The 9,998-nt window shown below is 56.2% G+C and overlaps 7 protein-coding genes across 8 annotated transcripts in view; 4 read left to right on the top strand and 3 right to left on the bottom strand.

The window, feature by feature from the left end:
- H310_14892 (hypothetical protein) overlaps positions 1-3,677 on the bottom strand; it is a gene marked incomplete at its 3' end in the record, with an annotated part of 5,137 nt that extends 1,460 nt beyond the window's left edge. The window contains exons 1-4 of the mRNA XM_008882856.1: positions 2,742-3,677; positions 691-2,697; positions 344-631; positions 19-279 (exon numbers count right to left, since the gene is read on the bottom strand). Coding sequence (XP_008881078.1) covers positions 19-279; positions 344-631; positions 691-2,697; positions 2,742-3,653 — 3,468 coding nt within the window. The 5' untranslated portion in view covers positions 3,654-3,677. The remainder of the gene's footprint in view (positions 1-18; positions 280-343; positions 632-690; positions 2,698-2,741) is intronic.
- A 97-nt stretch (positions 3,678-3,774) lies between these two features.
- On the top strand, positions 3,775-5,751 carry H310_14890. 2 transcript variants are annotated; one of them, XM_008882853.1, is made up of 5 exons: positions 3,775-4,261; positions 4,328-4,543; positions 4,588-4,675; positions 4,729-4,805; positions 4,857-5,751. In XM_008882853.1, the coding sequence occupies exons 1-5, from the start codon at positions 3,806-3,808 to the stop codon at positions 4,914-4,916; spliced, it is 897 nt and encodes a 298-aa protein (XP_008881075.1). In that variant the 5' UTR covers positions 3,775-3,805; the 3' UTR covers positions 4,917-5,751. The 2 variants fall into 2 exon arrangements, with proteins under 2 accessions (XP_008881075.1, XP_008881076.1); XM_008882854.1 differs by having other exon boundaries at positions 4,328-4,675.
- H310_14891 (hypothetical protein) lies at positions 4,809-5,671 on the bottom strand. The gene is made up of 2 exons (XM_008882855.1): positions 5,488-5,671; positions 4,809-5,436 (listed from the first exon to the last, which is right to left on the bottom strand). The coding sequence occupies exons 1-2, from the start codon at positions 5,608-5,610 to the stop codon at positions 5,005-5,007; spliced, it is 555 nt and encodes a 184-aa protein (XP_008881077.1). The 5' UTR covers positions 5,611-5,671; the 3' UTR covers positions 4,809-5,004.
- Positions 5,711-7,419, top strand: H310_14889 (hypothetical protein). The gene is made up of 8 exons (XM_008882852.1): positions 5,711-5,855; positions 5,911-6,015; positions 6,065-6,130; positions 6,196-6,349; positions 6,406-6,499; positions 6,552-6,638; positions 6,685-6,806; positions 6,889-7,419. The coding sequence occupies exons 1-8, from the start codon at positions 5,780-5,782 to the stop codon at positions 6,974-6,976; spliced, it is 792 nt and encodes a 263-aa protein (XP_008881074.1). The 5' UTR covers positions 5,711-5,779; the 3' UTR covers positions 6,977-7,419.
- Positions 6,973-7,443, bottom strand: H310_14888 (hypothetical protein). Its single transcript, XM_008882851.1, has one exon. The coding sequence runs from the start codon at positions 7,384-7,386 to the stop codon at positions 7,018-7,020; it is 369 nt and encodes a 122-aa protein (XP_008881073.1). The 5' UTR covers positions 7,387-7,443; the 3' UTR covers positions 6,973-7,017.
- Positions 7,444-7,928: 485 nt separating this feature from the next.
- On the top strand, positions 7,929-9,096 carry H310_14887 (hypothetical protein; the record flags this gene model as incomplete). The annotated part of the gene is made up of 6 exons (XM_008882850.1): positions 7,929-7,985; positions 8,039-8,127; positions 8,203-8,384; positions 8,442-8,514; positions 8,583-8,790; positions 8,836-9,096. 6 exons carry the CDS (start codon positions 7,929-7,931, stop codon positions 9,094-9,096), a joined length of 870 nt encoding a protein of 289 aa, XP_008881072.1.
- Positions 9,097-9,352: 256 nt separating this feature from the next.
- Positions 9,353-9,940, top strand: H310_14886 (hypothetical protein; the record flags this gene model as incomplete). The annotated part of the gene is made up of 2 exons (XM_008882849.1): positions 9,353-9,555; positions 9,751-9,940. The coding sequence occupies 2 exons, from the start codon at positions 9,353-9,355 to the stop codon at positions 9,938-9,940; spliced, it is 393 nt and encodes a 130-aa protein (XP_008881071.1).
- Positions 9,941-9,998: the final 58 nt, after the last annotated feature.

Raw genomic sequence — 9,998 nt, 5'->3', positions numbered from 1 at the left:
CAAAGGCCCTTGGCCGACGATCGCAAGCAGTTGAAACGCCGCAGTCGTCGAGTCTGCCGGGATGTGGTGCTGCAGCACGGTTTGAAGGACTTGACCGACTGTAGAGAACAACGGGTCGTCGGTGGTCGCAGAGGCCAAGGCCGTGATGCAGTGGGTCACCACGCGACTGAGCAACAACGGGGGCAGCGGCGGTGCCAGTTGTCGGAGTAGGAGCAACGATGCTGTCCACAGCGCCGCATTTGACGCGTCGTGATGGACAATCGAGTGCACGACCGTGATCTACAAAGCAACGCCGATCCAGATGCGAAACGAACGCTCCATTGCAACGTAGGACGATGCGTACCAAATGAAGCGACGTGGTCGGGTCCAGCTGCTGCGACGGACGCAACTGCGTTGTCGACCACCGCGGGTCGTTGGTTTTGTGCTTGACTTCGCACACTTGATGGTGAATCATGCACAGACTCAGACGGCTGAGGAGACGGATCGCTTGGGGATCAACCTGGGCCGACGTTGCGAGCGCAGCCATGCGGGCCGTCAACTTCAAGCTCCATTCGAGGGACGTGCGATCGCCTGAAAAGTTGGATGGCCGGGAAGGCGCTCCCGTGCGGGCTGGAAGCATGGGCGAGTCACACTAGAGACACCATGAGCGGGTACAAACTGCCCAACATGGCACACGAGCGTTGGCGTTACCGTGATGCGGCTCCTGGACGAGTTAGAAGGGCTTGACTGGATAACAGCGGATGCCGAGGCACCTTGTCGACTTGTTGAAGGGTGCAAGAAGACGATTTCCATGAAGATAGTCCATTGTGCCAGCACATACAGCGATGCGGGGACGTCGGCGGCTTGGACGTACAGAGGAAGAGCCCGATCGGTGTTGGTGTGTGCGGTCGGGAGGTACATGGCTGCAGCGTCCTCGCTCGTGTAATCGTGGAACCACTGGTCGTAAAGGTCTCGAAACGATCCGACGATGTCGGCAAGGTTGGATGCCCCGGGGATTTTCCGCTGCCTTTCAATGTGGTACTCGATCGCGAGGATTTTGAAGATCGCGCCTTGGGCAAACGCTGCATGCGCGTGCGGTGGGGACACCCCCAAGGGCTGCGTCAGAGTCGCCCAAAAGAGCGGCTGGTCACGAAACAACGCAGCCATGTGATGGCACGCATTCGAATGGCTCAACCCTTCCCAAATGGCCAGGATAAACCCGAGTGCCGACGCGAGCACGCCGTACAGGCCATTTTCATACGTGCCACGAATCGAATCGACGAGCGTCGCGGCGGCCGTGCCGTGTTCAAACAAAAGCGACAGCACACTCGGCTGCACGTCAAGACAGTGTGTCCACAAAGTCCAAACAGCAACTTGCAATCGGGGAGCATCGCTCGTCTGGACTATCGTCAGGAGTGAGTCCAAGAACGCCGTCATGTCGTCCTGCGTGCGAAAGTAAGCCATGAGCGTCGAGTCCGTGAGGTGCAGCGACACCGTCGTGAGAAGGCGCGCCGCGACGAGGGGGATCACCGGGGACGCCGAACAGGTCAAATACGCCGCGCACGCCACGGGCCAGTTGAGTGGACCGTTAGAATGTGCAACGAACGCTTCGATCGCTTGAGATTCCACGGTGGAAGTGTCCAGAAGCAAGCGAACGGCAGACAGGACGGCTTCGACGACTGCGACGTCCGACGATGTCACGTCGGCAAATGCGTAGGGAAGGACGGGGGTTTCAACAGGAGTAGGTCGATCAAAGTTGAATGCAGCTTCCGGCTTGGATGGAGGTGTTGCCGGTGCTGGAGCGTCTGCCAGCAGCAATGTCGTGGCTGCGTCAAAGAGCAATGCGCGGCCGTGAAAGAGCATCGTCGGGGCGAGTTTTTTGTGCACTTGCGGTAGGGCGAGGCTCTGAGCCAACAGGCGGAATGTCACGATGCGGGCAACGTTGTCGGTGGCGGGTTGTTCCAGGAGTTGCAGGAGCAGCGACACGACGACTTCAGGCGACGATGACATGTGAAGGATCAAGCATTGCAGGCATGCCAAAACGCCAACGGCATCCTGTGCCACCACGAGAGCATGCATCGCTTCGCCAGCGACGCCGTGGACAAGCAAAGCTGTCACCGCCACATCAAGGACAGTCACCACCCCCAGCGCCGCCGCTTGAACGGCCAACGAACCAGACGTGAAGTGGCGCGACAGCAGCGAGTGAATGGCGTCGTTGGCTTCGTCTGGGCTGGACCCCAGCGCGCGCCGCCAGATTGCATCAAAGCGACGAGGTGCCGCGCGGCCATACGCCGCGAGCCAATTCAACGCCGCAATCAGGTCGGTTGCATCAGCCAATTCAGCAGGCTGCCTGAGCCGCGTGAACACGACGTCCCACAGCGAAAGCCTTGTGGTCGAGCTTCCCAAGTGCCAGCACACCAACGTACGCCCTTCCATCGTCACGCTCTGCCCAGTGGTTCCAATGGAGATGACAACGTCGGGGAGATGCAACGCTTCCTTGCACGTCACACCGTTTGTGGAGGCGACGTCGATTTGGCTGCACGCTTCCAACGAGTCAGCGCCGACGACATGGGTGTACGTCGCCAACGGGTGGTCTAGACCGATCTGATCTGTCAGGGTGGCCACCGTGTCGGGCGCACAAAATGCCGTCAAAAGTCGTAACAGCGGCGACAATTGGTGTGGAAAGAGCAAGCCGAGCGGCTCAGTCAGTCGAAGCACCTACCTCGGATCGTTACGAGATATTTGCGTACAGATGTAGATACCTCTTGGACAACCGACGCGCGGAGCGCTGGGTGGTGCGCAACCAGCGCTGCAAAGAGGTCGACGACAGCGAGAAGTTCTGCGGTGGATTTGGTGACATCAAGCAGGCCGAAGTCGTCGACAAAGCGGCTAAAGAACGCATATCCGGCGTCCTGGAGACCCCACATGCGGCGTCTGTCAGGAAAGTAGGTGGGAAAGGTATCACCGTCGAGCCGGCGCCACGCGGCGTCGTTGATGTCGAACACTGGGGACTCCACGGTCGTCGAGTTCGTGAAGATAGTTGAAAACAGCGACAGGCCACCGAGGGATCGACCCTTTTCCAGCACGATGTCGCTCAGGGTATCGTCCATTTCAAACTCGCCAGCGTTGTCCGCTTGGCGACTGCGAAGGCGGGACACAGTTGCAGTGTGTATCGCATCGTTCGTGCGTTCCACGTGCCGTACGAACAGGGCAAACGCAAAGAGGACACTGCCGTGGGGTCCAAGTTCAGCCGGCGTCCATCGATTTGACCCGTCGACCGCGAATGGATCGAGCATGAACTCGTACAAGGCCGCAAGCGCATCGGCGTCGTCTTCCGAATCAACCTGGCATTCCTTCGTCAAAGCAGCCATCAAGAGCAACGTGGTATGGTGGAGGACGCGACGGTCGTCCTTCAAGCTCTTCCGTGGGAATCCGAACCGTTTCTTCATGAAGAAAGACACCATCGACTGCACTGTGCGAGGAGCGATGGAACCCTCCAGCTTAAGTGAAACAAGGAGGTTGTCCAGGGTGTCCAGTTCCCCTATGATCTTGGATTCTTCCTCAACTGGGTCACTGAAATCTGCTTCATAAGCCTGGAAGAGCCGATGGAACTCATTCGCGCCGCCTACAGGTTCGTCACGACGCCGCGCCGGGCTCCCGAACTTGAACGCCATTGATGCTTGCGACTGGAGTTCGGATGCAAGTAGAGGTTTAGGATTGGACAAAATTTGTGCAATTCACCCGTTTGATTGGGAGAAAATAACCAATCATCGATTGCGAATCCGGTATTTCCCTCCAAAACAAGCCTTGAATCGGCACGGGCAACATGGGAAAACGGCGTCATGAACATGGTAGCTCGTTCGGGCCGCTGCTGGCCGACAGCAAAATTACATTGGAAGAGCGACGCGTCGTCCGGTGCCGCGAGCGTGAAATTCTGCAGGAGCTGAAGGAAAAGAGCGCGGAAGCGTCTCAGCTGAACAACTCGATCTTTCAATCGAAAGCACAAGAGCTCGACTCCATCTACGCCAAAGTGGTGTACCCGCGCGAGGCAAACTTGGACGCATGCAACCTAGACGAATTTAGCAACCTTGTTGTGAAGCAAGCTGGACTCATGAGCGCCAGCGACTTGACCAAGTTCGACACAGGTCAATTCATCAACTCGTGCAAGGCCAAGTGCGCCAGCGAAGACACAGAATCCGTCTTTGACTGGTTGCGGATGGGCTCAGCTGTGGGACCGTGCTTTCAGAATACGATCGCCGTGAACTTTATGTATGGGTCGATGGTATGCTTCCAAACGATGTCGACATATTTCGAAATGGCATTCTGTTCTAACGGTTTGGTGGTTCAGGACACCCAACTAGTCGCCAAAGAACGGCGTGCACCCCGCCGCCGTCGAGTTGATAGTGTAGACGTTGAAGAATGCCAACCCACGCAAGTGGCAAAGGACAGTCTAGTTCAAGAGGATGTTCAAGCAGGTCGGTTGAAGTACCTCCTTACTCTGGTCCAAGACCAAGGAAGTTGCGGCCTTTTCGATTTGTGTCTGAATCCGAAGAGCTTTGCCCAGGTTGCGTCAACCACCTTTCGCCAAATCTTCTCATCGTATTGTAGACGATAGAGAACATGTTTGACATGTCGTTTCTCATTCGCGATGGCCAGGCCAAGATCGACATCGACTCCCACGGGCTTCCTCGAATTGGTACGCCCGTGTTTTGCATCACGAACGTGGTTCACGTCCAATGTCAAATCCAGTCAACAAGTCTGGAATCACCGGGGAAGTACCCAAGCCGACGCAGTCGATCATCAGTATCACGTACGAGCAGTGGGAGGTGCGTCGATTGCGTGTCATGTTGTCGTGCATGACACCGTCACCAATGTAGAAGCTCGCGCCGCTGTACGGGGAGCCACTCGTTGGACATCGACCGCCGCCGCGTGTGTAGGGAGCTGCAAATTTGACAATGACGAGTTTGAAACGGTCGCGTCCTTTTCACTTGGTTAATCTATGCAATGTTCGCGCGCAAAATTTGTTTAGTCGTCAAACGAGGTTTTCGAGTTTTCACGTTCGTTGTCTTCGAACTCTTTGATGAGGTCGGGCGACGCCTGCAAGAGCTCGACGAAGGCCGGCTTGTCGCACAAGTCAAAGTGCGGCGCGCTCTCAGGGGTCGGCGGGATCGTGACAACGTCCACCCCCTCTTCGTTCTTTCGAGGTGGGTCGTGGGGAATGTTGTTCTGCTTCATGTACTCGACGCATTTGGGCAGCGTGTCCACGTAGAGCGAGACAAAGTTAGGGTATCCGTAGCTGTTGCGGAGCACAATCGGCGCGTTCTTGGGTTTCACGGTTTGATCGCGATCTTCGTAGCGCTTGTCTTCGATTTCGACGTCGCGGATGCCAACAAATCGGAATGGACGCTTCACGCCATCGTCTTCTTGGGTGAAATGCAGGTCCAACAAGCCGTTTTCCTGAAACACGAAGGCACGATCACTTGATGACCACGATGACCATGCACGTACCGTCGTATCGTCGTCGTCGTCATCCATACAAGGCTCAGTGGAGAAGAAGCGCGGAGCTGCGAACGCACGCTGGTATCGCTGGCTCGTCGGCACGAAGTGGCGTTGGGCAAACTTGCGGAGCATGATGTGTCGAGGTTCCAATGCTTCAAAGCAATTGCTGGCTGTCACGGAGATCGAACCATCGGGGATCAAACACCAGGTATTTGACTCAAAACCCGGTGTTTGGTGGCAAATCTCGGGTATCCGGAAATTCGATATCCGGTCCTCGCAGAAAGGGGTGGAAGCAACCAAGATGGCACCGAAGCCCATCAGCCTGTTCCGCAAGATCGTGGCGTCGGCAGAGTCGTCGATCCTTTCGACCAAGCAAAGTACAAGATCATCCTTGGGCTGTCATGTGCTTACTGTTTTGTGGACGGAACGTAGTGCTCGGGATGAAGATTGCAGTGTCGACCGATATGCCAATTTTCGAGTTTAACAGCCCCGATAGTGTCAAGGACTGGCTTGTCTCGAGCGACCAAGCGATCGGAGGTATATGTATCCTCAAAATTACGCTCCGTGAAACGAGGTTTCTGCCCAGGCGCGTCCACGTGCACTTTCAAGCACGAGCCTCGGCGAGCCGACGATGACCCCGAATCTGGTGCAGGTGTGAAGCCTTCGTTCATTTTTGCAATTTGTTGTCCACTCTCATGCAGAAATGTTGTATTCTAGCGATATTTTCGGGCAAACTCAGTCTGAGCCTCCAACCCACCGAGCAACACGTCGTTCGAAGCGGGTATTGCGCAATTCGTGGCAACGTGCCGCGCCACCTTATGCTGCATGGGTACGAAGGCCTGGCCATGCGAATCAAGACGGACGGGCGTGTGTACGTTCATATAGAACATCTCGATTCTGCAGCGTCTCATTCACCGTCGTCTGCAGGTATCGTATCAACGCGCAAGCAGATAGCTGGAACCCCCACGACTTGTTCATGGGATTCCTGAAGGCGCCGCCGAATGAATGGGTCGAAGCCGAGGTATGTCGGCCACACTTTCACCCTTCATTCAGTGACTGATTCGCCATTGTAGCTCAAATTCAGCGACTTTATCCTCACGTCGCGAGGGTACACGCAGGTTGATGACCCGAGCAAGCTCAATCCGTCAAAGCTGGCCAAGGTACGTGAACAATAGTAGGAACAGCTCTAAAAATGGAGATCAACAGATTGGGATTGCTCTCGCCGACGACAAGGAAGGCGAGTTTGAATTCGCCATCGAATGGATCAAGGCAGTAGAGAAGGTGGCAACGACGAACCTGTACCCGAAGCCGCAAGTTACCCTGAAAGAGTACGTATTGCATAAGCTGCTTGACGATCACATCCATCGTGATGATCGATGGACCCGTCCCTGACTCGGTGGTGATGTGCAGAGACTTGGAAGTTCGCGACGACGAAGTGAAGGTCGACGACTCGAAGCCTTCTCCAAAGCGACCTCGAAGCCCCGACTTTTTGGTATAAGAGCGCACCGTTGTGGCAAAGTAATAAGAAAAATACGTCGATTACACTTCATCTTCGCGCAGCAACATGTTGGGAATCCCGTCGACGATCGGAAACTCACGTCCAGATTCGGGACACACCAGCACGCCTTTCTTCACGTGCACGTCGAGCAACGCATGATGGATCTGTTTGAGCACAACTTCGTTTGCCTTGTCCTCGGCGGACAACGGGGTGCTCGGGACGTCCACGTTTAATGCCGCCGCACCCGCCACGAACGCAGCCCAGTCAAGTTTGTCGACCATTTTCACAATGAACTCGGCGCTGAAGTCGGACGCAACGATCTCAGTCTCTTCGGGCTTGAGGATCAACGGAAAGCCATTCGACACCCCCTTCTTGTTGCACATGAGCATGTTGTGTGTGATGAGGCGCATGTCGCTTGGAGCCGTCCTGCCGTCGATCTCAACTTGTCCACGACTTACCAATCGTTTGCGTTCCGGATAATACCGATTAAATGCATATTCATCTATTCGTTTGACTAGATTTCAAATATTCCCCCCTCCGGTTGACGTTTCCAACGTCACCAGGGGGGCGCGAAGCGGGCGTGTAGCTACCGCGTACCGCCGGCGGCGGTCGCATCAAGCACAAGGTGTTTGTCACCGGGGGACCAAGCTCGATCCGCTTGGAGCACGTGTGTAATCCAGCTACAACACCAACTCACATCGATGGCGACCCCCCTCGTCACGGGAGCAGTGGCTACAAACAAGGGAGGCAACTCATGCCGACGTATACAATACGTTTGCTGGGTCAAATCTTGGGCCATAGCATCCTTGCGCGACTGAAGCAGGTCCTTGGGGAAGGTTGTCATGCCACGGGCAACAACCATCCCCCCTCAACTCGATCAAACTCGGTGTTGGTATGTGATTGGCTAAAATATGTACAATTTCTAGATATCAGCCAGTGAGTCCATTTGATCATGACGATCCGCGGCGCCACGACCGTGTTCCGCGATGGCGTGTTCGACGGGAGAGTGGTGAGCGCAGATGGGGAAGGCTCGTTCTCGCTACGGCTAACGCTGTCGTGCAGGCTGTAGTCACAGGAGGCGGCACGGGCATTGGAAAAACCATTGCGCATGAACTGTGCCTCCTTGGGTGCTCCGTGGTGCTAGCGTCACGGTACGAGCATTCTTCCCGGCCAGCGTCTCTCGCGACCACCTACGACAAGACCGCTTACGTCCAATGTGAATGTAGAACACTGGAGATGTTGGTGGCGGCAGCGGACGAGATCAAGGCGCAGTTGCCGACTAAACACTCGTCACGGTCGAACGTTGTCGTGCCCATTGCTTGCGACGTCCGCGACGAAGGTCAAGTCAAACGGCTCTTCGAACGAGTCATGAGCGTCTTCCACCGAGTCGACTACGTCGTGAACAATGGTGTGTACACGTTGGATGAAATCCATTCGTCTCGGTGCCCTCCAACGTGCCTCGTAGCCGGTGGCCAATTTGTGTCTCCATTTGAAAACTTGTCCCTGAATGGATGGAACGCGGTGCATCGCCTAAACAGGTACGTTCCCTCCTGCGCCATGTTTGTTGCCGTTTCGAGCAACTTTCTCCGCAACAAACTCTCCCTAGCACTGGCACATTCCTCGTGACAAAGTACGCATTTGAAGCGTATTTGAAAGACCATGGAGGCGCGATCGTCAACGTCCTGGTCGCGATGGACAAGGGATTTCCGTACGCCAGCCACAGCGGCGCCTCTCGCGCAGCCGTCGAAAACTTGACCAAGTCCCTCGCGTACGAATGGGCGAGCCGCGGCATCCGCGTCAACGCGGTGACACCGGTACGACGCCCCCTTGGTCAAACCGACAACGTCATGGTTCTGCAGGGCACGATTGAAAGCTCGGGGCTCAAGAACTACGGTCCCGTCGCGCAACAAGTGTGCGAATCGTACTCGGCGAACACACCAGCCCGTCGCCTGGGTACTGTCGAAGAAGTGTCGGCTGCCGTTGTGTTCCTCCTGTCGCCCGCAGCCGCCTACACGACCGGAACGAATGCCCTCGTGGACGGTGGGTGGAACCTAGCAGGCGCCCTGGTCCCGCTCCCACAGCACATCCGGTACCCCGTGTACGGGGCGAGTAAGTTGTAAGCATCGAATAACCTGCTTGGACGCCGTGTGTGCGGAAGAAACGGTGCCTATTTGCAACGAAAGGCAACCAATGCATGGCTCCTACCACACGACATACGAGGGGGCATGTGGCGTGTGCATCGCCGCACGTTCCACGACGGCGAGGTCCTCTATTGTCGGACATGGCTCCCTCTCATTGCTCAACAGGGGCCAACCTTCGCAACGAGCCCGCCAGCATCGACCGTCGCCGCAAAGTCGTCGATGGCGTGATTTCGCGATGCCAGCACATTCACTCGTTCTCTTCTGCCTCGTGGCCACGGTGTGTTCATTTCACCAAACTGTTGGTGGCAAGTCCATGTGGTATCGATGCACGCAACTTGCACGAACTGCTGGTACTCCTCCCTCGGAGGTGGAAGCACCACGTGGGAGCAAAGTCGGTGCTCCTGACTCGGTCGCTCCGCAGTTGGGACCGTTGGTGCGGTATGTTGGGACGTGGCACTCTTGAAGAATCGTCGGTGAACGAGGCCATGTCGTCGGCCAGAACCGAGTCGTGAAAAGGCGCGTCGATCCGTAAGAAGCTCGAGGCGCGGTTCAAGTCCAACGAGTCGGACGCCATCGACCTCGCACCAAGTACGTGTGCACACGCGTCTCCACTTGGGTTGGGACCGGAAACAGTGTAGCCGTGCTGCACGGGCACGACATTCGAAAGAAGCGCGGCAACCGCAAGGGAAAGGTTCTGTTTTCATTCCCACGGCTGGTCAGCCCGATGCCAGGAAGCGGCACGTGGGGTACGTTGGCCCAGCTCGGCACGGACAAACCAGCGCTGTACAGTGGGTGGCAAAAGTCTTCGTACCCAAGCCACTAATTTTTTTGACGATCTACAACTTTTGCAGTACTCAACTTTTTGAGATGCTAGAGTTACC

Source organism: Aphanomyces invadans, assembly GCF_000520115.1.
Source record: "Aphanomyces invadans strain NJM9701 unplaced genomic scaffold supercont1.100, whole genome shotgun sequence".
Taxonomy (NCBI): Eukaryota; Oomycota; class Saprolegniomycetes; order Saprolegniales; family Verrucalvaceae; genus Aphanomyces; species Aphanomyces invadans.
Note: the sequence above shows the minus strand (reverse complement) of the source record. Positions and strands in the feature narration are given on the sequence as shown.